Raw genomic sequence first — 24,397 nt, 5'->3', positions numbered from 1 at the left:
AGTTGACCCGTCGCTCCCGTTCAAGTCAACGCTGCTTGTCCGCGTCAAGCGCCGCCTCCCTCCGCAACACGAGTGGAATGAGTGATCGCGCATGAAAGTACTTTTTGCAGGATTGATCAACTCGAAACATCTTATTTCAGGTATGTCTACTTTCTTTTCTCTTATACGTTGATGTTTTGCTTTCCCATGAATGAGACTGGCGCACAGGTAAAAAGTCTATTTTGTGTCTGTAACTGCCGTTTACGCAATTTTGGATAACAAGGAAACCAAAGTTTAGTCACTTCAGCCCAGAATATGAAACCTTTGTTGTTGTTGTTGCCCTGATCTATTTTAGCCCGGATCAGATGATATAAGATGTTAAGTATGCACGTCGTTGTTCTTGTTATTTTGTCTAAGAAGCTCTTCAACGTCATATGAAGCATGTCCACTGCCGCGTTTTATTATGTAATAAATATTCTCACAATTTATGACATGTCCAGCCGGGGAAAAAACATAATCAGACAGAACTTGTTAGAGCTATGGATCACGAACTTGTACCGATGGCTCTAGGGAATTGCCCAATGAAAATATGAAAATGTCTGTAATTCATTGCCTTTCACTTTAATTTTATTTTATTTGCATTGAGCCAAATATAAAAAAAACAAGGTTGATTTTATTTATTTATTTATTTATTTATTTATTTATTTATTTATTTATTTATTTATTTATTTATTTATTTATTTATTTCTATTTTAGAATAATGACTCATGTTCAGTACCCCCACTGTTTATTTCGTATCAGTAGGCTACTTTGGGGAAAGGAAGAAGTTTTTCACCAACCTATAGAAACCTTTGAGTGAAGCAATATTTGGTGTTGGACAGCCATCTGCCTCAACTGTTGGCCTACAGAGGAAAAAAATGGAAAGGCATGGTGACGACTTTAACTAACACACACTGTAAAGGATGCTTATGCCCAATGATGTAGCTGTCAATCAACCAAACGATCAATCAATCAATAGACATCTGTACGATGATAATCCACTCGAAAACATACAGGACAAGAACATTTAAAAAGTAACAGTGTTTCCTCTCATCAACGAGCATCTTTCGACATCTTAAATGCGAGTGCATGCCGTTGATTTGAAGTACTACTGCAAATATTGGAAGAGATCCATACGGAAGAGGATTAGGGCCAGTGAAGAAAAAAAAAACGAGGGGTGACAGGATTCTGACTTTTTTCTCAGAATTCTGACTTTAAAGTCAGAATTCTGACTTTATTCTCAGAATTCTGACTTTATTCTCAGAATTCTGACTTTAAAGTCAGAATTCCGACTTTAAAGTAAGAATTCTGAGAATAAAGTCAGAATTCTGACTTTAAAGTCAGAAATTGGGAATTCTGACTTTAAAGTCAGAATTCTGACTTTATTCTCAGAATTCTGACTTTAAAGTCGGAATTCTGACTTTAAAGTCAGAATTCTGAGAATAAAGTCAGAATTCTGAGAATAAAGTCAGAATTCTGACTTTAAAGTCAGAATTCCGACTTTAAAGTCAGAATTCTGAGAATAAAGTCAGAATTCTGAGAATAAAGTCAGAATTCTGAGAATAAAGTCAGAATTCTGACTTTATGGCATGGGGTGGCGGAGGGAAAGTCAGTGTGGTGTGGTTTTGACCAGAGAGGACATTATGTCGTCAACGAGTGAGTTTTTGCGTGCCAGAGGATTGCCGGAGGACATCATTTCACACTTGGAGGAGCAGGGGGTGAGTAAATAAAGCATTGTGTCCCTTTTGGTGACTGTTGCGTATATAACTGGCTCCGTGTAGCATGTAGCTCCGTTGCTAATTGATAGCGCTTGACGGGACGCGCCGCATTTACACGTAAAGAAGCATTATGCGTATTTTTGTTCATTCAGTACTCAGTTTCATTAAACCGATGACGTAATGCACGATTATAAATATATATACACGTCACGGCAACGTCACAAAGCGTCGATAAAACCCCTTATGCCTTGCTGACTCTCCATACCACAATCCAACGCTAGATCATTTTAAGTATTTACACACTCACATTAAGTCAACTGATGATTGAAATAGTGTATAAAATGAAATAAAAAACACATAGACTTCAGGTATAAATGTGGCTTAATAAATTCTTAAAGATTAAACAGTTGCAACATGTTTGTCGAGTGTGGATTTGATTTACAATAAGTATTATATTTGTGCTTCATTCTTTCAAATTAAGTGATTGTGTGTGACAGATTTCTTTTTCTGTCATCGTGCAGATTGACAGTGATGTCATCGCACTGATGGACGATGCCGCTCTTGCCAATTACATCCCTCGCTATGGAGACCGCATTGCACTCTTTAATTTTTGCAAGACGAAACAGCCTACATCCAAAAGAAAAAACGGACTTTTAGAAAAACTACGTGAAAAAATGAAACTCAGGAAAGACAGTGACAAAGAGGACACCACCTCAAAGACACAACCACAAGAGACAAAGAAGCAGAAAACAACAAGAAATATTGCCATCGGATGGATACACAGTGATGGAAAGATGACCAAACAGGTGAGGGAGAAGCAGGGAGGGGGTACCAGAAAACTTCATATGTCCACAGAAGCTGGGTTGAAAGACATTCTCAAGGAAGGAAAAAAACTATTTTTCCCAGATGGAATTTCTCCCAAAGGATCACAATTGGACTTTGAGTTTGAGGTTTGGGATTTCAAACAAAACTGCCTCACTGATGACACCTGCCATTCCATCGGCTATATGTACGAGGCTGCAAAGCTAACATTGTTGCGTTTTTACATTGCAACAAGACCAAAAGAGAACCAAGATGATATCCACACACACGAGGAAGTTACGTCAGACAATGGCAGTGAATACAATGCCGCAGAAAGTGACGAGGTCTCTGTTTATTCAAATGAAGTCTACCAGCTATTCAACATTTCTGTTGATTCAGAAATTACCTTTGGTCCCACATATGACACACAGGAAGATACAGAAGTCACAATGATCTACAATGGTCCTGCTATGCCCCTCAATCCATCTGATCCACAAGATGTGTTGACTATAACTGTCCACTCCACTGACACATTGAATGATATGATAAGAGCATTCTGCAAAGAAGAAATACTGAACAAACCACTCAGTGTGAAACGCATACTCCCAGGTGATAGAGAAGAAGCAGGTGTTGGGTCTGGAGTACTGAGAGATGTTCTCACCTGTTTCTGGCAGGAATTCTATGACCGATGCACTCTTGGTACATCAATTAAGGTGCCATTTATCCGTCATGATTTTTCTGCAGCAAAGTGGAAAGCAGTTGGGAGAATACTTGTAAAAGGTTACCAAGAGTGTTGCTATTTCCCAAACAAACTTGCGTTTCCTTTCCTCGAGCAAGTGCTTTTCAACTGTGTCTACAGTGATCCAAAGGCCCACTTTCTGCAGTTTGTGAGCAGCCAGGAGCGTGACGTTTTGATGGACGCAATGAAGAACTTTTCAGAAGTGGACCAAGATGATCTTGTGGAAGTTCTTGACAGCTATGGGTGTAGAAAGATTATCACACCTGAAACCTTTCCCACAATACTGCAGGAAATAGCGCACAAAGAGCTTGTCCAAAAGCCCATGTTTGTTATTGACTGCTGGAGGGAGGTTACTTTTCACCATGACTTCATAAGTCCTGACGCACTTAACAAGTTGTGCTCTGACTTGCAACCTACTTCCAAAAAGGTCTGCCAACTGCTGAAATTTCCAAATGATTTAACCTCAAAGCAGAAGGAAGTGGTAAATCATCTGAAAAGGTTCATCAGAGAGTTGGATGAACTCAAGCTTCAGAAATTTCTCCGGTTTTGCACTGGATCTGATCTTATTGTCACCGACACCATCCTTGTGGAGTTTCAACAAATGACAGAGTTTAGTAGAAGACCAGTGGGGCACACGTGTGGAAAGGTTTTGTACATTGCTGACAGCTATGAAAATTTCCCAGACTTCCGATCAGAATTCAATGCCGTTCTCGAAAGCAATATCTGGGTCATGGATATTGTTTAATTCTGTCAATAACCATAACTCCGTTTTAATTATCCGTTGTAAGTTACATCAACACAACATATTTTGTTCACTGTTCGTATTGGTCAAATAGAAACAAACTTTGTATTCGTTCCTTCACTGTTTTTAGAGTTTTATAGAAACAGCTTGCATTTGGCATTGTGTTCCAGTTATACATATAAAAGTTCTAGGGCTTTATTAAAATGACCCAAGATGTTATGCATAACCATTGGATGGTTGTTTTCAGCAGCTACAAGTATTAAGTGAATGCTTCTGTAATGAAGAGTGGTAATATTCTATTGCATTCAATAAACTCACTCTTCATCCACTATGTATTTCCTGACTGCACCTGAATGTTGGTATATAAAAATAAAGTATTATGTTGTACAGATGCCTTCTATGAAAAGACACAATTTTTAATATACAAGTAATACATTAATACTTAATACATATTTAAGCAGTCAAGTTCAGGACATTTCAAGCAAAATGTAAGATCTTGGTTTTTGTTAGTCACAGATGGAAAAGAATAACCATAGATCAGGTAAGCATAGTTAAAAAAAAATCAATTTTGCAATGAATTATTCTGTTTAATTTGGGTCATTAAGGAATATTTAAAGGTCAAGAAGGCATTGTAGGACTAAAAAAAGCATAGTAACTGAGTATACAGACTACTGATTAAAAAAAAAAATCAGAAAAATTATTTTCTGAGGAGTTTATATGTATTACATCAATACGCTTGTCAAACAATCTTCAGTAATTCCTCTCTCAACATAAGATACAAGTCACTTGCATGCAATGGATCTGATGGAGCGTGCCATTCATTTTCCTCCATTAGCAGACAACACAGTTCAAATACAGTTTCATCGCAAGGAAACTGGCATTTTGGAGTGCACTCTTCCATACACGCAGTGATATCTTGCATTCCAGTGGGTTTCAGTCGATCCTCGGCACTGTGCATGGCAGGGAATGAATACATGACGACTGGCCGGCCTGAAGCTGTATCACCGTTCGACCTTGGTCTTATTTTGTGTGAGTTCCATGTGTTCACAACTTCATCCAGCTCATCCTGCACAAGAGCAGCATAGTTAAGTATTTAAGTACATTGCTATTTTTTATTATTCAATTTATTCATTTCAACTTCAAAAACATGATGGGAGAGACAAAATATTTTACCTGCACAAGATTAAGAAAGCAGAACTGGATAAGACTTTTATCCAGAAAATCTCCTGTGTAGTGACCATCCTCCTGAAGAGTTTGAAATAAATTAATCCAGAACTGCGCGCTCTGTTTGCGAAGGATGGACCACCACCCTTCAATGCGCTGATTGGCAGTACTTCTCCCGTAAAGAAAACTTTTCTCCCCAGCAAAATTGTCAGAGTGGTTTTGTCGCAAAAACACTTGCATCTGTTCAACACAACCATTTTCTGTGCCCCTGTCTGCACGGATCCTCTCTGGACATCCACCAATGCGCGAAACTGTTTTGATAAAATAACTTGCAATCACCTTGGGATCATTGTTTGTGGTATAGGCCTCTGCCCATAACACATACCGGCTAAACCCATCAATACAACCATGGATGCAAATCCCATAGGGTTTTAATTTATCATAGCCATCCATGTGCCAAAGAGCATTTGGGCCTCTGCAGCTGTACTGGCGTCTTCTAAGGCGTCGTGCTCTTCTTAATTCCACGCCGACTGGGTCAACCAATTTTATAATTTGTCTTATTGTATCTTGTGAGACAACAAATCCTTTTTGAATCGCACGTAGATGAAGCCAGCGATAACCTTGCATCTGGCCACAAGTCAGGATTTCATGCTGGACAAAAGCCAACACATCTCCCAGGTCCGACTGATTCTTTCTTCGGAACAGACCAAGTCTTTTACAAGTTCTCTTCAGAGTCCGAATACTTATAATAGTCTGAGCATTATGTGCTAAAACTGCAAGTATTTCCTTGTTGCTGAATGCAAGTCTAAAGCATAGCTTGATTAAGTCATCCAAATCCAGCTTTTCAGGCACTGGTTGAGTTGCACCCTCCATCAGTCACTTTATCTGCACAACAAAGTAAAAACAATTACAATTTGTCAAACACAACAGTGGGCATTTTGAAAACATGACTTTATGACAGTATGCTTATTGTATGAAGTTGTTTTTAATACTAATACTCCTGGTACGATGTCAGGTGTAACATCACTAAACAAGTCTCATCCAGTGAGTAAATAAAGACGTGCATGATTATCCTTCAAATGATGTAACCTTGAATTGTGGCGGGTAGAATCACCACTCTTAAACAACAGTGTGATCAGTGTATTGAGTTAAATTTAAGGTGCAATGATATTGCAGCCGGTCACAATCAGCAAGGCATGGTTTATGCCGCGAGTCGCGGTGTTTTACCGACGCTTTGTGACGTTTATATATATTTATAATCGTGCATTACGTCATCGGTTTAATGAAACTGAGTACTGAATGAACAAAAATACGCATAATGCTTCTTTACGTGTAAATGCAGCGCGTCCCGTCAAGAGCTATCAATTAGCAACGGAGCTACATGCTACACGGAGCCAGTTATATACGCAACAGTCACCAAAATGAACACAATGCTTTATTTACTCACCCCCGCTCCTCCAAGTGTGAAATGATGTCCTCCGGCAATCCTCTGGCACGCAAAAACTCACTCGTTGACGACATAATGTCCTCTCTGGTCAAAACCACACCACACTGACTTTCCCTCCGCCACCCCATGCCATAAAGTCAGAATTCTGACTTTATTCTCAGAATTCTGACTTTATTCTCAGAATTCTGACTTTATTCTCAGAATTCTGACTTTAAAGTCGGAATTCTGACTTTAAAGTCGGAATTCTGACTTTATTCTCAGAATTCTGACTTTATTCTCAGAATTCTGACTTTAAAGTCAGAATTCCGACTTTAAAGTCAGAATTCTGAGAATAAAGTCAGAATTCTGACTTTAAAGTCAGAAATTGGGAATTCTGACTTTAAAGTCAGAATTCTGACTTTATTCTCAGAATTCTGACTTTAAAGTCGGAATTCTGACTTTAAAGTCAGAATTCTGAGAATAAAGTCAGAATTCTGAGAATAAAGTCAGAATTCTGACTTTAAAGTCAGAATTCTGAGAAAAAAGTCAGAATCCTGTCACCCCTCGTTTTTTTTTTCTTCACTGGCCCTAATCCTCTTCCGTAGATCCAAGTATCAATGGGATGCAGGGTTTTGAAAATTGCCGACTGTGCATTTTCGTTGCCTCTTTTGCGTGATTACTGTGGCTTTTATTGACACACACACGCACACACGCACACGGAGCCCTGCATGCGCTCTTTGTCTGCTGCGGAACAAGAGCCGGAATGACCTGGCACTTGTAGAATTTGGATCAGTGAGGCAAACTACGTGACGCTTTGGACGACCACGGAATCTTCCTACGTGCTCCCGGTCTCGTCAGCGATGGCACTCTGCTGAATAGATGGGAACTGATGACTGAATTGATTGGTTTCAATTTACAGGCTCGAACGGAGTAAACAGAGGACTGAGATGTTCTTCTCCTGAACTCCATCTTGATAAAGGCTTCCATCATTCACATCCAACCATGGCATCTAATATAATTGTGAGTATTCATGTTTTATTTACGTTTTGTTGGTTGTTGTATATGTGATAATATGTGAAATAGACAGACTGAGCTCCCTTAGCATGTTTGGGCAATTTGGCAGCTTTTATTGAATGCTTTGTTTCATAACCCCATTTTATGTGATTTTCTTCTTGCTAAGCTGGTGGCATTATATAATATGACCTTAATCCTGCATTTCAGGTGGAGCAACAATTTTCCCACAAGTTCACGGTGACAGTTGTTCGAGCCGAGAGTGTCACGAAGGGAAAACTTGGGGACTTGTGTGAGTTTTTATGAAGTAACACTCATTCCGCAACAGATACAGTGTATACATTTTGGACCGAGCGTCAGAAATAGAAAAAGAGACCACCCGCCCGGCGTCGTGATGTCTTTCAATTTCGGTGCAGCATTTCGAACCAAAAGCATTTTTCATTCATTTTTGTGAATAATTGTAATTTTACATCTCATTCATGCAACAACAATCAGCTTGACTATTTTCCCATTCTCTAAAGCATCATTGTTAGCGTTGCTGTATATCTATATTTGCGCAGTGGACACACCAGATCCATATGTGGAGTTGTTCATCCCGACAACCCCGGACAGCAGGAAGAAGACCAAGCACATAGACAACAACGTCAATCCAAAATGGAACGAGACCTTTCATTTCATACTTGACCCCAACCTGCAGAATGTCCTTGAGGTTGGAATTGTTTTTTTGGAAACATTCTTGCCATTAATGGTGATCCGAGATAATAATGTAGTTCTACTTATTTACTCAGGTCACATTAATGGATGCCAATTATGTGGTGGACGAGACTCTCGGGACTGCCTCCTTTGACATCTCCAACCTCGAACTTGGCCACAAACAGAAGGAGACCATCCTCATCGGCAAAGTGAGCCACAACACGTCATGTTGGCTTTTGTACTTGTCAAACAACACTTGCAGTTGGTGGAATTGAATAACATGTCTTATTATTCTTTGGATAGGCAACCAAGGTCTACTTAGAGATGTTCCTGGAGATATAGTAAGGTTTTTCCTTTCTTTCGGTTTAGGCCATGCCCATTTCACAAGGTTTACATTTTTTTGCACGTACGTCTCTGTGCCTCCAGCACCAAATTGGATCTACGGTTCAGCCTGGCCTTGTGTGACAATGAGAAGCAGTTCCGACAGAGGCGGCGAGAAAGAGTGATGCTGGGCATCAAGAAGCTACTCCACATGGAGAAGCCTCAATTCCTTCCCAGCTCGCCGGAAGAGGTGTTTAAGACGAGAATTTGTATCGATATATCGAATTTTGGAAAGAGGGAAAAAAACATGACACCGTCCATATACAAAATGTATTTCTTTTTTTAATTTCTATCAATGGAATGAATAATAGACAATAATGAAGAATATTGCTAATGCCAAAAGTCTTAAACTATGTGTTCTTGTTCCTTGCACAAAGTTGCTTCGCCCACGTGTCTTTTCTGTGATGCCCTTGAGGCCGGCCGGCCGGCCGCCTGTAATCTACAAGTGTTCATCCTGTCCAGGAAGTTCTTGAGGAATGAGATAGCCCGCTGCTGTCTTCACTTGTAGCAATGTCACGACGTGACACCTTTTTTTTTCTGTCAGAAGGTTTCTCGGAATAATGTCGGACTTTTCAAACATCTGTTCATGACATCAGCACATTGCTGGGACACCAAGCAATGGCCAATCCATCATGAGGAAATAGTGGAATATTTCTGGCGGGATTTAGATTAGTTTAAGGTTCTGAAGGCAGAGAAAAAAACGTTGTTTGACGACGCTCCTCTTGTGTGCGGGACAGGTACCCATCATCGCCATCTCGGGTTCAGGAGGTGGCTTTCGCGCCATGGTCGGCTACTCGGGTGTGACGAAGGCCCTCTTTGAGTCTGGAGTTCTAGATTGTGCCACTTATATTGCCGGTCTTTCCGGATCCACCTGGTAGGTAGTCCCAAGATGGCCCAGATTTCAATAACACTTTGTGTCGCCTGACATTTGTTGCCAATAATATCAACTTGTTTTGGAGCATTCTGTTAACTCATTCCGTGCCAGGTGGACATCAACGTTACTAACTGGGTTGGCAGTGGTTTGATCGTCCAAGTGACCCTCTCTTTCATGTGTTGCATTCGAATAAATGCATGTCCACTCTCTCTAGGTACATGTCCAGCCTCTACTCGCACCCTGACTTTCCAAACATAGGCCCAAAAGAGATCAACAAGGAACTAATGAAGAGAGTTAGCAGTAACCCATTGAGGCTTTTGCTGCCCCAACACATAACCAACTACATCCAAGCCTTGTGGACCAAGAAGGCTTCTGGACAGCCAGTGACCTTCACCGATATCTTTGGTATGCTTATCGGGGAGACACTCATACCTGCGGTAAGAGTCAATGGATGGAGTGTATACTATAATGAACTTCCACTACCATCAGTCCATGTTTTTCTTCTCCTTAGAGGATGGACATCAAGTTAGGTGACATTCGGGAGAAAATAAACCAGGCCCAAAGTCCTCTTCCTCTCTTCACCTGTCTGCACGTTAAGCCTGATGTTTCCGAGCTCATGTTTGCAGGTAAATATTGTCTTCGGAGCATTATCAAACCCTTCAGACATTTTCTTTCTAAAAGGTGGCTGACTAGCACGCATCGGCGATTACGTCTCGACTCTTCTGACACCACAACGGACGGCTTTGCAATTTTCCATCGCGATAATCGCTATAACATTTGCGTGCATTTCTGTGTCTATTTTTAGTCACATGGCTGGAAGGCTTGTTGGATGTCAGGCAAGCCTGAACAAATATGTCACTTGACTTTCATGTAACCCGTATGGAATAACCCTCTTTGTTGGCCCCGAGGCCCCTATCAACTAAGGGCCCAACATCAGACATGGAGTCTTGCCTGGAAAACAGTGTTACCTATTATTAGAACATCCATTTTAATTCAAAGGCAAAAGGCAAGCTCCATCCTTTACCATTCATACCTGTAGGTAATTAAACCTCTTCAATTAAAATGACGTGTCTTTGGAATGCGAGGGGAAACCGGAGAACCAAACCTTTCTGATACCGGTACTTCTTCGGCTTCCTCCCACATTCCACAAACATATCTAATGGGCTAAGTATGTATGTGCTCCGTGATGGACTGGCAGTCAATCCAGCTTTGCTTTCGGCCAAAATCATCCGAGAGGCATGATTAGCGAAAGCACGAAAGCCTCGGCGGATACGTTAAAGCGAGTCAATGGGGTCCAATTTGTGACGTTTCAAATCGGCCACGGTTGACAAAGCAGACGCACAGCAAACATTGAGACTATTTTGGGGGGGGGGGGGGGGGGAGTCGTTGAGTGTGCTTTGGCATTTGTAGCGTTGCACGCTAGCAGCTGAGTCAGCACTAGCAGACAAACGCTGAGTTCCGCCTTTGCCAAGTTCACTTGAAGGAATTGACTTGCAGACTGGGTGGAGTTCAGCCCTTATGAAATCGGAATGGCAAAATACGGCACCTTCATGACCCCCGACTTGTTCGGAAGCAAGTTCTTCATGGGGACGGTCGTCAAGAAATACGAAGAGAACCCTCTTCACTTTCTAATGGGTGAGAAAAGCGTGCTTGAGAATACGCCTTGACCTTTGCAACTGAAATTCCAAATCATTGTACGTTTGGCCTGTGGCAGGTGTGTGGGGCAGCGCCTTTTCCATTCTATTCAACAGAGTGCTTGGGGTCAAAGACACACCAGGAGGCTCCACCATGGAGGAGGAGTTAGGTAAGCAGTTCCCCTCACTGTCGGTCGGCCTTACGTCTTTCTCGACTCCTCTCCTGTTTCACTTGAATGCTTTGGCTAACTGCTGAGCAGCAATCCAGACTTTCCAGCTCATGCGGGAAGTCTCAAAGCAGGAAAATAGTGTTCTAGTTCTTTCCAAACAGCAAGCCATTTGGTTGACTGCTAATCAGTAAAACAATGATCCAACGGCGACAATTATTTTCATTCAAGTCAAGAACATTAAAGGGGAACATTGCAGACCATCTATGAAGATCCAATAGATCCATAATCCAATCTTGTTCCGGCTCAGTGATGGTGTGAACGGTTGGTTGTCTGTCTTGACTGGCAACTAATCCAAGGTGTAGTCTGCCTTTCACCCAAAACCATCTGGGATGGCTTCCAGCTTCCCTCCGACCCTGTCGTTGTTTTTTCAGCCATTCAGAGGTGGACTTTCTGGTATGTACGCTGGAGCGTTGAGCCTGTGAGCAGATGGTTAGAAGCAGACATCACACTGCCGCCCGCCACCATGTTGGTCTTTGTTTGAAATGCTATGTTAGGTGCCAGGCCACACAGCTTGCAAAATTTTGGTCCATCGACTATTTCTTCCAAACGTTTTGGGTACCGTCGTATCGGAAAGTTCCTTTTCCCACAGTGGTGTTTTATTTGCCTTTGAGCTGTCTGATCTTTGCTTTGAGTCCCGACCACAGACCTCAAATGAGGTGAGTTGTGGGCACTTTTTTTCACCTCCCTAATTTGGGATGACTGACCACTTCTGGGAAGGTTCACGACAGTTTTTTTCCCCCCATGTGGAGAAATGCTCTGATCGTGGTTTCCTCAAGTCCCGAAACCTTGGAAATAGTTTTTCAGACTTACATTTGTGGCATAATGTGATTCTTTTTGCTCACTGAATAATAATAATAAAAATGTTGCATTCCACTTCAATCCGCAAAGCCAGAAAATCTCCTTCGCCCAAATCATCCGAATGAACGATTGACCGCATTGTTCAATCGATCTTCCGTTTCCTTGCTTCTTCACGTAAATATTTCCACACCTTTCCAGGGCCTCTGAATGTTGTTTGTGTGTAGTGATGGTCTTTGTTGTTCCCACAACAGTTGCGAGGTATCAATTTCCAGGGGAAGTTCGGATGTTTGTTTCGCTCCAATGCATTTGTTTAGGATGACCTTTGCGTGTAGAGGCACAAAGCATTGATAGCGCCGAGCAAACGTGTGGAAACTTCTCCGCCCTGTTAAAGAATGGCTTGTATTACATTTCTGCTTTCGTCTATTTTGGGTGTGATAAAGAAATGCCAAATCCTTTGGGCACAGTGTTGATGTGCCGAACAATCAGGACCTAATTTAGTCATTTTGCATGTGCAAACTTGATGCTCACGCCAAAGAAATATGAGGCTGATCTAATCCAGGGTTGTGAACATTTTTCAAATGCCAGGAACCTAAAGGATTGCAACATCTCTTTTTCGCAATACAATTTGACAGCTTGTAAAGGATCTAAGCAGTGACTTGGCGCCAGTCACGGGCGGGACTCCCACCTTATTGCCGATGACTAAAGTCGATATTTCCTTGACAATCAGAGCTGGCCTCTCCCATAGTCGTTATTCAGGTTTTCTGGGGGCCAATTTGGAAACCTCAGAATGCATCCAATTTCATCCAACTAAAATGATCCTTTCTTTAACCGTTTGAACAATGTTTGTTTGCCTCCCATTCCTTTCCTTCAAACTACGCCTGTGGTGCTTTTCCAAATGTTTGCCGTCTTCTTTTACAGAGCAGATCAAACCACAGCACATCGTCGGAGATGACAGCATGGACAACGAGGAGGAAGTCCGCAAAGGTGAGCTACAATCCGCCATGCTGTTTGTACAGAGTCTGTTGACTTATTCAGATATATTACGAGGAAAGCGGAAATCCTGACCGTGTGTTTTTCATATCTGTGGAAAACTTTCCATTTGCATGGATGATTACATTCAAAGGTCAACATTGTGCACCATCTCACCATAAAAATGTGCCGTGAATAATGAATAGAGCAAATGAGAAAGAACATTTGGCCTTTGCTCCAAATAGTCTCACGACATAAATTGGACGTTCCATCAAACCCCATCAATGCACATGAAAATGTTTTAGAGAAAGCCAATGAAATTTCTCCCCATATCTTTTTGATGATGGCCACATTTATTTGAAAATACTGACAAGACATGACCTTGATCAGATATTGGTACATGAATGATTCTGGATTGCAAAAAAAAATCCAGAGTCCCATTTGTTTTCTTCTCAAGCGCTCTGTTCTGCTCTGGATGTGCAATCTAACTTGACTTTGAAAAACACGCTGGCGGTCGGTCAGGTGGCACGGAGAACCAGGAGGCCGATGACGAGTATCATCGCACTGCTCAGGCCAGCTGGGTTCAACGGATGTTCACGTCGCTCTTCAGTGACTCCGCCTTGTTCAACACCAGAGAAGGCCGCGCCGGCAAGGTGACCCAAATGGCAAGATCGTCACCGTTCCGCCCATATGCCAATGGAAATTTCCCCTTTTCTTTTCCCAACAGGTGCATAACTTCATGTTGGGTCTGAACCTGAACACCAGCATGCCTTTCTCTCCCGTCAGTGGGCTCATCCGCTCTGCAGCTACACCCGAGGAAGAGGTGGATGCTGTCACAGGTTATACAAACAAGCCATGTTTATTTTGCTTTTACCACGCAAATGCGCATGTTCTACATTCAGGCCACATTAGAAATAACCACTCGCTATCTTATTCATGGATAATGGAAGGGAAAACAATTTCAAATTTCTTTTTTTAAATTCATAACAAGAGGCTGTTTCAAGTTTTTCAAGTTTGTCCATGCCAACAAATGTGACACTCCTTCCTATATTAGGGCATTTATTCCAGTCTTGTTTGCCTTAATTGTTCTTTCTTTTCAGACCCGGATGAGTTTGACCGTATCTACGAGCCTCTGGATGTGAAAAGTAAGAAGATCCACGTGGTGGATAGCGGCCTGACGTACAACCTTCCCTACCCTCTCCTCCTGCGGCCCCAACGTGGCGTCGACCTCATCATCTCCTTTGATTTCTCTGCACGACCGAGTGACTCCAGCCCCCCGTTCAAGGTCGGACTCCGCCATGCGTCATGACACATTCAATTGATGTTTGTAATTAGCTCGCTAGATAGATACGCCTTTGGCGGTAAATACATCATGCTAGCAGTCGCGGAAGTTTTTTTTTTTTTTAAATAAGCATGATTTATTCATTATTGAACGGATTCAATGTACACACCAGGAGCTCCTGTTGGCTGAAAAGTGGGCTCGAATGAACAAGCTCCCATTCCCCAAAATCGATCCCAAAGTGTTCGACCGCGAGGGCCTCAAGGAATGCTACGTGTTCAAACCCAAGAAAGGCGAAAAGAACTGCCCCACTGTCATCCACTTTGTCCTGGTGAACATCAACTTCAGGCAGTTCAAAGCGCCGGGTAAGAGCCAGCCAGCCAGCCAGCCAGCCAGCGTGCATATGGCGAGCGAGCGAGCTTTCCGCAGGGAAAACATTCTAACTGCAGCCTTTATGCTATTTTACCGTAAGGCCACATGAGGCACGGCTTCCTTGAAGTGACGCGAGACCACCGCTAATTATTTCTCGCCACTTGTGCCCCATTGCTCACCGTTGAGACGTGCACGCTCAGGGTCGTTGCGGTCGCTTATCGATGGAAATGATGTGTTTTTAAAGCCACATACATTTTTGCCGTCTGGATCGCCTGTGCGCATAGACACCAGCTGTTTGCAAGAACGATGAGGAGCCAGGTACCGGCAGGCAGGCCGGTAGGGAATCCGCCAGAGTAGTGGGAGAGTTACTCAATGTGTAAACAGCTCATGTATCCTTAAAAACTCTCACAAAGACATCCCAACACCTCATTTCCATCTCCAGTGGCTCTTTACGTATGTTCAGTCAGCCACGGGCCCACATACTTCCGCTGTCTGTTTATGGAAGTTATGTAAGTTTTTTTCTTTCTTTTTAACCAACGGCATATTCCATAAAAGGACTTCCAGTCGCTATCCAAACTGAATCCTCAATAGGTTTCCCTCGGGTTGCTTCACTTTCCCGAATTGTCCCTCCATATTGCGTTTTGTCTGAGAATTTGTCCTCAAAAACGATCTAATGCGTTATGTGTGAATTTATTTGACACATGAATGCATGCTAGGCATCCATCCCATAATAGCAGCATACACTAGGTCATTGTCAGAGTCGACGTTTACATTGCTGACTTTTGGGAAGCTGCTTTAGGATCAATTCCCACTCACTGCACTCTTCACACTGGATTGTTGAGTAGACCAGGCTGAAGTCCATCGATCAAATGTCCATCTTTTTATGGAAGCGACTTATACTGACAAACAGAACAAAAAGAATAATAGAATAATAAGAAAATATACAATTGACATCGCTATCCAATTTGTTTGGTGGTGTGCCGTGAGATTTTTCAAAGCTTCATTTGTTTCTTTTCTTATTATCAGTACGACTCAATTTAACAAAAAAAGAACAACTTCCGTTGAAATCTGCTGAGCTCATCCCTCCTGATTTGATCCTCATCATGGATGACAGGTGTTCCAAGAGAGACTGAGAAGGAGAAAGAGTTTGCAGACTTTGACATCTTCGACGATCCCGAGTCGCCATTCTCCACTTTCAATTTCCAATACTCCAACGAGGCTTACACCCGACTTCACGATCTGATGGAGTTCAACACCCTCAACAACTTGGAGGTGAGTTGGACATTCAATCAAAATACAAATCTTCTTTTCCTCCTCCTCCTCCTTGTTGTCGTCATCCTTACTCTATATTTATTTCCGCAAAATGGTTGTGTACTTCCAGGTTCTTATTGTGTGTGGTCATTGGGAACCCTTTGAATATTTCTACCAACAATCATCACATTGGTCATATTATGGTGCAACTTTAAAACTTTCTACTGTCACTGCATGTTTTATCGAGGGTAGTCGTTGTATCACTACGAGAGAGCAGCCTGAGTTTCACTGACTGTAAGTGAGTCACTTCCGGCCTGAGTGAGGAGTCAAATGTGACGCAATGGTCCTCTGGTGTGGATCACTCCCAAATCCCTCTGCACCTCCACATTTAAAGCAACATTCATTGTTTGCCATTCCCATGCTCCGCCCACAATTGAAGCCTCTGTGAAAAGTGCACATTCTGATCACCTCTTGTCAAAGAGTGAAACAAATTCCTCTGGGAAATGAGAAGCTAAGCAAGTGAAGAGAGATGGCCATTTGGCTGCTGACCAGACAGATGACCAATTTCTGCAAATGACCTTCTAGCTTGTCTGAAGACATTGCAACTCTGAATTCGACTAGAGTGCCTCAGCTCAGTTTAACTTTATTCCTAGAGTACCTTGAAGAACAAAAACAGCTGTTATGAAAGAGGCTACTGTGCGCACACACACGACGGGACTGTAAGCAAATAAACAAACAAACAAACATAAGTCGAATCAAATCAAGTTTGCCAGCCCTACTTATAGCTCAATTGTGAATCAGGCTTCCATACATTCCAAGATAGACACATCAAGAAGGTACGACTAATCCCTCCACTTGCTTCCTGCAGGTGATTAAAGAAGCCATCAAAGATCGCATCGTGTCTCGGAAGGAGAATCCTTCAAACCCCACGTTGCCCTTCTCCCTCAGTGAGATCCCCAGAAAGAGGCTTCTCAAAAGGAAACGTCATGCCACATCCTGGAACGGGGACAATGACCAACAAGATTGACTTGCATTTGCTTTTCGGAAACTCATCTTGGGTCATGACGTTGATGCTGAAAGGGATTTTGGAAACAACTCTGATGTTTACTGCTTGGAATCACACTGACATTTTTCACCTGGCTTCATTTGCACGTAGTGGGAAAACAGCTAACGTTTGCTTTCCCCCTCGCCGAAACTGGATGTCACCGTTTTTAGACTGTAGGAGCAGCGAGATCTGTCTCTGTACTTTTTAAAAAAACAACCAAGTCACGTATCAATGTGTTTTTATTTTATTTTTATTTCTGCGTGCTGCACCTTTGAACTGGCATCGATTCATGCTCACTTGAGCCGACGGCATATGATCTCAAATTAGACTCCTGTGAGAACTTTGCGTGTACTCTACCTGTTTGTTCATCTTCATCACGCCATAACAATATAAAACACTTTTTCTTTTTTGGCAACGGAACGACTCGTCCAAACATGTCCTCAAGACTGAAATCATCCGAGTGAAGCTTGTAACCGTTTGTTTGATGGTAATTGGTAAACACGATGAGTGCTACCCCTCAAACATTTCAAGATTGTTTACTCACTCACCCACCCACAGGGAGCGAGCGAGCGAACGAGCGGGGAGTGCCTGATATCAAAGCGGCCATTGTACCTAAACAACGCCCGTTACCATGGAAACGCCTTTCCACCTTCTCAGGTGTGTTTATGAGCCTGACTGTGTTGTTTCAGGCCACTGTGTCAGATAAAGGCTAGCTTTGTCTTCCGGGGCTCATTTCCTCAACCTGACTCCTAGACGTGGAGTTGAGGCCAGGTTGCCAAGTGGCATCGTAAGCCTAGTCAGTGGAATTTGCCACACCTACACCTCCAGCGGGGGGAAGCCTGGAATCTGACACATTCCACCTCCACCTGCAGGGGCAATTGAGTTACAGCGCTCTGCTTTGGAAGAGATCCGGAAAACAAAACGACCACAAACATTTCTCAGTGCTCTTAGCTAAAGGTTCACTAAATGGTCTGTCGTGAAATTGTTTTACTTTTCATGTTTGCTCCGGTTACATTTTTTATATTATTATTATTATTTGGTCACGATAGGTCACATTTTTAGATCGCTTTTAAAATGTGTAAGGTGTTGAGAATTACTGGTATGGTTGGTGAATGACAACCGTGTTTAAAGGAATCAAACAAAATAAATATAATGAATTAAAATAAGGTTTCCTTTTGAGATATCTTTGCTGAGATTCCAAGTCAACATAAAAAGAAGCATCATGTCTTGAGATAACCCTGTAGTTGTCATAGAGGGAATGGAGCTGGGCGACCAAATGCAGCTTGGACCACCAGGCTTTTTTGGAGAACTCAAAAGACAGACCATAAGAAGCTCAACTAGGGAACAAATCGACAAGATAAAGACAGGAACGCCGACGACAGACAAGACGACAGACGCGAACAATCGGAAAAGGGAGCGACACGCACGCAGGACTTAAATGCAGACAGGTAACGAGAGGCAGATGACTGTGATTGGTACGTCGATTGAGAGTAGACACAGGAAGGGAGGGGCGAGCACACAGAAACCATGACAACCTACACAGAATGGACATTGGAAATATTTGATTCCCTTTAAGCACACGTGATAAACGTTGTACAGGTCATACTGCACAGAAAGGTGAACAACTACGTACAACAATCCGCAAAACTACGAGGCTGATTTTAGGATCAGAGCGGAGCACAAAACAACTAACCACAGGAACAGTGACCACCAAACATTTACAAACCACCTTGAAAGTCCCACCCAACATGTCAAGTCATTATATTGCTCCCTTTAATAAGCGGCAATTCTCTTTATGTGGGAGAACCGATTAAGTGCTTAAGATACATTAGAGCGGAATTCTCCCCTTCATCTTGCAGGAAGACGGTTTTTAAAGATGCCTTGCGGACACAGCTAGGCGTCTTTTGAGCTCTTCATTTGTCAGCTCATTTGTAACCTGCAATGCACTTTACACCAGAGGAAATGATGGCTATCGTGCATTGCATTCCTTCGGGGCTTTCACGTGAAGCTCATGTATGCGCACGTCTCCTCACCTTTTGATGTGCTGATTCACACATAACGCTGATGGGCTGGGGCACTCCCAAAAGCCCTCACGGAGGACACTCATGACCTATGCACGCAACACCGCGCGCGTGCGTGTTTGTGGGACTGCTCTATGAATACATCAGATGGTGTGTTAAAAGTTATTTGTTACTGTACATGGAATTTTTTAATTTTACTCGCCCTGTGGCAGAAGGCCAACAGTCTAGACGGAGCAGAAAAGGAAATGAAACATTCTTTACTGAACAAGAAGAGTGAGGGAAATAAAGCCTTAGCTTCAGTGCCGGTTGCCATAGCAACATCACAAGAGTTAATATGAGGAGGGTCTTGGTGATCAAAAGAGTAAAGGTTCATTTGTGTTCTGCCAAATACTCCTTGAGAGTTTTTTTTTTTTGAAAATTCACTGGGCTGAAGTTCAACATGGAAAGTTTTCCCCACTTCCTGTGACAACTATTTTCACCCAGAGCAGGAAAATCCAAAAAGCCGTGGTGACGCGCAGCTTTCAGGAATCACCGGTGACCACCCACCCACCTGCAGCCAGATAAATACACAATTCCACACCATGAATCAGCAAGTACACACTATATACATTGCTTCTCCCGGCATGGGAAGTACGTACACAGTCACATGACTAGCTGCAAGCGCAGGGGAAGGGCAAACTGAATTCTTGCACTATTATTGTTCCGGCAATCTTGGCTTTTCTAGCCAATTCAAACCGTTCCAAACATATTAGCAGTCATTTTCCACAATTTACTAAATTCTGGCTTTTCCCAGACTTACACATTTTTACCACCAAAAGCCTCCAATGCAAGTGGATGACACATTCATCCAGTAAGGTTCCTATCTTTCCCATTTCAACGATAGATCGATAGATAGATAGATAGATAGATAGATAGATAGATAGATAGATAGATAGATAGATAGATAGATAGATAGATAGATAGATAGATAGATAGATAGATAGATAGATAGATAGATAGATAGATAGATAGATAGATAGATAGATAGATAGATAGATAGATAGATAGATAGATAGATAGATAGATAGATAGATAGATAGATAGATAGATAGATAGATAGATAGATAGATAGATATTGTCCTAATTTTCCTTTCCACATTTCTTTCTTGACCGATTAAAATAGTTCAAACAATTCTCACATTCCATATTTCAAAACACAAATAATTTCAGCTCACCATTAAGTTGCATTCTCAGCAGAAATTATATAGCAGAATTTAAATAACGTGTAAAAAAGTATTAATTGAATAATCAATTATAAAAATGAAAGGATGAGATGATACGAGCTTTTTTCTCTTCCAAAATATAGATATGAATGAATCCTTGAACCGTTGCGATTGCAATTTTATAACATTTGTAAGGCGCGGTTGCTCTCTAGCGGCCACGTTCCAGACTGCCTGCAGTTCCATTGTTAGCCTCAGGGCGGCGATAGCGTACAACGCGGAACCAAAAGCCACAGAAGGAAAGAGACGACGTCAGTCGCTTGGCTTCCTGCTTGTCACTTGACTGCGAAAAGGCCGGAAATTAAGCTTTAACCTTTGCGCTCTTTCATCCACTTCTTAGCACTTTTTTTTCCATTCCCAAAATGTCAAAGAACGTCATGTCCGCCCGCTTCAGGCGAGTGGACGTGGATGAGTACGACGAGAACAAATTTGTGGACGAGGAGGACGGAGGGGAGAACCAGCTGGGTCCCGACGAGGCGGAGGTGGACTCCCTCATCAGACAATATCCTTTACCTTATTAGCCCACTCTATGCTAGCATGCCATGCATATTGGGAACATTTCTCGTGTAACATCACATCGTTAGATAGTCCCAAATGATCTTATTCGACTTTCCGTGGGCGTCTGTTTCTTGCTAATCGGGCGTTTGCAATGAGGCCAGTCACTGCCCGGACTTGCCTGCTAGTCACATTCCAGGGGGTTCTGTGTTCAAGTCTTTCCTTGCTCTATGGCTCGAAGCGAGATTCCCCCACCCCCTTTTTTTTTTTTTTTTTTTCCAATGAGATATTTATGTCAGTCATTCGTGACCTGCGAGTGAATATTATTTGTTCATTCTAATACTGCCGTGCGTGTTGCGAGATGCTGCTGCAAAGCAAACGTCCATTCAGGTTTGGATGGAACGCCTTATAAGGTCGAAAAGTGCGGAACTTCCTTATTGTAAGCTTTATGCCACGCCCACCCCGACTTCCACCCAATCAGATGGAAGAATCTTGCGTTTCAGTTTCCCCTTATTTTTGTTGACGATAATTGAACCCAAAGCAGTGTATTTCACATCCTTGATCAAATCCTGCACAGGAGACAACATGGCAGCTCTACACGCCGTCCTCAAGAACCCCCCCATCAACACCAAGAACCAGAACGTCAAGGTGGGGTTGACTCTCTGCTAGTTTGGCTTCTGGATCAATGTTTCCACATGTCCAATTTGTCACCAGGACCGCGCGGAGGGTCTGGTGCTGAAGGTGCTCAGCGCCTTTAAGAACAGTGACATTGAGAAAGGAGTTCAGTCTCTGGACAAGAACGGCGTGGACCTGCTGATGAAGTATATCTACAAAGGGTTTGAGAGGCCATCAGAAAACAGCAGCGCTGTCCTCTTGCAGTGGCATGAAAAGGTACATTGGTCTGCTCCAGTCAGGAATTTGGCCATTATAGTCGTTTATTTTACCCAGGCTCATACTATCTTTATGAACTGTAATAATTCTATTGTAATCATTATAATGGATAATATTAATTTAATTATATTCTAATAATTATATTGATTGCAAGGATAAAACAGCATGAAATAAATATACCGTATTGTAGGCTCTAAAATGACTGTTAGTATTTGATTTTGTTCAAAGTAATGCAAACACAAAACAACAGGTACTTCCTTAGAATAAGAAAAATAAAAGTAAGTTGAAATGTGCCAAGTCAATAAATGCATTTGTGTACATTTGCAGGCGCTGGCCGCCGGAGGAGTGGGCAGTATTGTACGAGTGCTGACGGCCAGGAAGACGGTTTAAATGTGGAGCACATGTTTGACAGACAGACACACGCACACACACAATGTAACAGATGGCATACAAGGAAAATCAGTTGAGTAGCGCCGATGGGATTGTGTGCGATCAAATTGCTAGAGAAAATCTTTGCTGGGTTCTAAAAGAATTTGGCACATTTATCTTTGTGCACAGTCATGTTTGTTACTAAGTGCACACACGCATTCTCTGTTTCTGTCTTAAAGTGCTTCAGATGGAACTAATGACCCTAGGGAATTTTTTTTTTTTTTTAAATAAGGAATATTTTCTGGTCATGACCAAATCCCAACTTCATTCAAAAATTGAAAATGTTTTTGAGCAAAATCAGTCATTTTTGTTTAATGAGACCAACAATAGGTGATACATATTTGGTCTGTGTGTTTATGCACGGACATCAATTTAAAAAAAAAAAAAGAAATGACTCTTGCCTCCAGGTTTTCTGTACCTGTCCTTTTGCATCTTTAGTGTGCACTGTCCCTAAATTCCAATATAATGCACATTGATTTGTCATTATCCCAAACATTTTGTATAACCAGATGAAACCTGTTCAGGTTTTGTCTGCCTTACGAGGTAGAGCTCATCTGTTGCCAAATAAAACAATTAGATTACTTGTGAGTTCATAGGAATGACTTAGATGCCCTTGTGTAATGGAGAACAAAAAATAACGGTGTAAGAGCAGCAACCTTTTTCATAAACAACTCGTTTCCTTGGCGCTTTTTTATTTCCCTGCTTATTTCAGATCACGCGTGGGTGAAGTTTGCTCATTGTTTCACCAAAGCTTCACAACATTTGACTTTATTTTCATTCTCAGAAATGGAGTCATAAAGGTTCAATCTTGATATCTGCTTCTGCATCCTCAGATGCTCGATGTATTTTCTAATGCAGTATAGGCTGTTTTGACATGACCAGAAGAACTGTACAATTGTCTTCTGCTTCATGTATTTCTAGTTGCAGGGTAAGGAGTCAAGGAAACATACCAAACTGATGTACAAAAAAAAAAAAACTGCCTTACGACATATTCCTTTTTTATGTTTGTGCTTTTTTTGACAAAAAACAAAACAATAAATGGTATGAATGCTGGTTGAATTTTCTTTTGTGTTCTTTGAGTCCATTTTCTAGCTGACTAGGGAGGAGGGGCAAGGTACACGCTGATCGCAGGGCAATACAAAAAAAAAAAAGAATATATACACTGCCATTCATAAACACGGCTTGGGAAGTAGTGATGCGCATTCCAGTTCTTTTAAGTGAACTGAATCTTTAGAATCAGTTCACTCAATAGATTCGTTCAAGCGAATCGTTCAACGACCCCATTGATCCTTTTTGTTTTTCTCTTTTTTTTTTATAAATTAAATAATCAAAATTCATGGTCAAAGCTTAAATGAAAGAGAAAAGTGCCACGCTCGGCCTCACCCCCACTTTCTGATTGGCTGGATGATCTGTGACGTCCCTCGGACACTCCATTAGGCACACCGCCATTTTCACCAGCAATCTATTGTAAAATTGCATTAGATATATTGCATAACAATATTTAAGCATATATATGCATACACGTCACTTAAAAACTATGTGTTATAAAATCAAGATTACCCAAAGAGAAGCATAATCTCCCCGTAATTCCGTCATGCAATAAAGTTAGCCTTTAGCTTGGAGAAAACGTGCATAAAAGTGGTGTTTCAGTGAGTAACCACTCACTTCCACTCACCAGTAACCACTTTCTTTCCTTGGCAAATCGTGAATAGACATTCTGGCTTCCATAGGAGGGAGATGCAACACGTTCACTGAGTGATCCGTTATTAATTGCCTCGTTCGCGAACGGCAAAATCAGGCAGGATTCGTTCCCTCACTGATCCGTTCTCGCAATGAACTGGAAATGCAAATCACTCTCACTCGACCTGACTCGTTCACTCGCAGAAGCGTTCAGTTGGGGAACCGGAAATGCGATTCACAACTCGTTCGTAAACGGGAAGTGACGTCATGGTCGTCTGCGTTTTGTTTAACGGCGAGGTTAAAGTCCCAATAATGATCACACACACACATCTGGGTGAGGTGAAATTTGTCCTCTGCATTTAATCCATCCCCTGGGGGAGCAGCGGCCGTGGCGCGCTCGGGAATCATTTGGTGATCTAACCCCTCAATTCCAACTTCTGATGCTGAACGCGAGGCAATGGGTCCCATATTTATAGT

The 24,397-nt window shown here is 42.1% G+C and overlaps 4 protein-coding genes and 1 long non-coding RNA gene across 9 annotated transcripts; 3 read left to right on the top strand and 2 right to left on the bottom strand.

The window, feature by feature from the left end:
• LOC133167498 (cytosolic phospholipase A2-like) lies at positions 1–18,154 on the top strand. Of its 4 annotated transcripts, none has more exons than XM_061298341.1 (19): positions 1–140; positions 7,528–7,628; positions 7,830–7,911; positions 8,180–8,328; positions 8,408–8,521; positions 8,616–8,653; positions 8,739–8,883; positions 9,431–9,567; positions 9,782–10,004; positions 10,079–10,193; positions 11,065–11,202; positions 11,282–11,371; positions 13,148–13,213; positions 13,721–13,851; positions 13,926–14,037; positions 14,299–14,483; positions 14,653–14,842; positions 15,964–16,121; positions 16,969–18,154. In XM_061298341.1, exons 1-19 carry the CDS (start codon positions 92–94, stop codon positions 17,125–17,127), a joined length of 2,382 nt encoding a protein of 793 aa, XP_061154325.1. In that variant the 5' UTR covers positions 1–91; the 3' UTR covers positions 17,128–18,154. The 4 variants fall into 4 exon arrangements, with proteins under 4 accessions (XP_061154325.1, XP_061154326.1, XP_061154328.1 ...); XM_061298342.1 differs by lacking the exon at positions 1–140 and adding an exon at positions 4,961–5,103; XM_061298344.1 differs by lacking the exon at positions 1–140 and adding an exon at positions 5,722–5,860.
• On the bottom strand, positions 822–24,397 carry LOC133167504 (uncharacterized). Its single transcript, XR_009717999.1, has 3 exons — positions 23,916–24,397; positions 23,624–23,702; positions 822–881 (listed from the first exon to the last, which is right to left on the bottom strand). It is a non-coding gene; the product is annotated as an uncharacterized LOC133167504 (long non-coding RNA).
• LOC133167499 (uncharacterized) lies at positions 1,506–4,351 on the top strand. Its single transcript, XM_061298346.1, has 2 exons — positions 1,506–1,736; positions 2,258–4,351. The coding sequence occupies exons 1-2, from the start codon at positions 1,608–1,610 to the stop codon at positions 4,019–4,021; spliced, it is 1,893 nt and encodes a 630-aa protein (XP_061154330.1). The 5' UTR covers positions 1,506–1,607; the 3' UTR covers positions 4,022–4,351.
• Positions 2,255–6,911, bottom strand: LOC133167501 (uncharacterized). Of its 2 annotated transcripts, XM_061298348.1 has the most exons (3): positions 6,630–6,900; positions 5,192–6,067; positions 2,255–5,084 (listed from the first exon to the last, which is right to left on the bottom strand). In XM_061298348.1, the coding sequence occupies exons 2-3, from the start codon at positions 6,053–6,055 to the stop codon at positions 4,758–4,760; spliced, it is 1,191 nt and encodes a 396-aa protein (XP_061154332.1). In that variant the 5' UTR covers positions 6,056–6,067; positions 6,630–6,900; the 3' UTR covers positions 2,255–4,757. The 2 variants fall into 2 exon arrangements, with proteins under 2 accessions (XP_061154332.1, XP_061154333.1); XM_061298349.1 differs by having other exon boundaries at positions 5,192–6,911.
• On the top strand, positions 20,649–23,299 carry arpc5b (actin related protein 2/3 complex, subunit 5B). Its single transcript, XM_061298352.1, has 4 exons — positions 20,649–20,928; positions 21,497–21,568; positions 21,635–21,811; positions 22,139–23,299. Exons 1-4 carry the CDS (start codon positions 20,788–20,790, stop codon positions 22,199–22,201), a joined length of 453 nt encoding a protein of 150 aa, XP_061154336.1. The 5' UTR covers positions 20,649–20,787; the 3' UTR covers positions 22,202–23,299.

This window comes from Syngnathus typhle, linkage group LG14 (genome assembly GCF_033458585.1).
Source record: "Syngnathus typhle isolate RoL2023-S1 ecotype Sweden linkage group LG14, RoL_Styp_1.0, whole genome shotgun sequence".
Lineage (NCBI taxonomy): Eukaryota > Metazoa > Chordata > Actinopteri > Syngnathiformes > Syngnathidae > Syngnathus > Syngnathus typhle.
This window is presented reverse-complemented; position numbering and strand designations above follow the sequence as displayed.

Excerpts from the sequence above, each read along its gene's own strand:
- LOC133167501 (XM_061298349.1), bottom strand. The coding sequence starts at position 6,055 with ATGGAGGGTGCAACTCAACCAGTGCCTGAAAAGCTGGATTTGGATGAC. Across the intron at positions 5,085-5,191 it reads GCTTTCTTAATCTTGTGCAG|GATGAGCTGGATGAAGTTGT; the intron begins GTAAAATATTTT and ends GCTCTTGTGCAG.
- arpc5b (XM_061298352.1), top strand. The coding sequence starts at position 20,788 with ATGTCAAAGAACGTCATGTCCGCCCGCTTCAGGCGAGTGGACGTGGAT. Across the intron at positions 20,929-21,496 it reads TGGACTCCCTCATCAGACAA|GGAGACAACATGGCAGCTCT; the intron begins TATCCTTTACCT and ends AAATCCTGCACA. Across the intron at positions 21,569-21,634 it reads CCAAGAACCAGAACGTCAAG|GACCGCGCGGAGGGTCTGGT; the intron begins GTGGGGTTGACT and ends ATTTGTCACCAG.
- LOC133167499 (XM_061298346.1), top strand. The coding sequence starts at position 1,608 with ATGGGGTGGCGGAGGGAAAGTCAGTGTGGTGTGGTTTTGACCAGAGAG. Across the intron at positions 1,737-2,257 it reads CACACTTGGAGGAGCAGGGG|ATTGACAGTGATGTCATCGC; the intron begins GTGAGTAAATAA and ends GTCATCGTGCAG.
- LOC133167498 (XM_061298341.1), top strand. The coding sequence starts at position 92 with ATGAAAGTACTTTTTGCAGGATTGATCAACTCGAAACATCTTATTTCA. Across the intron at positions 7,629-7,829 it reads CCATGGCATCTAATATAATT|GTGGAGCAACAATTTTCCCA; the intron begins GTGAGTATTCAT and ends CCTGCATTTCAG. Across the intron at positions 14,484-14,652 it reads ACTCCAGCCCCCCGTTCAAG|GAGCTCCTGTTGGCTGAAAA; the intron begins GTCGGACTCCGC and ends TGTACACACCAG.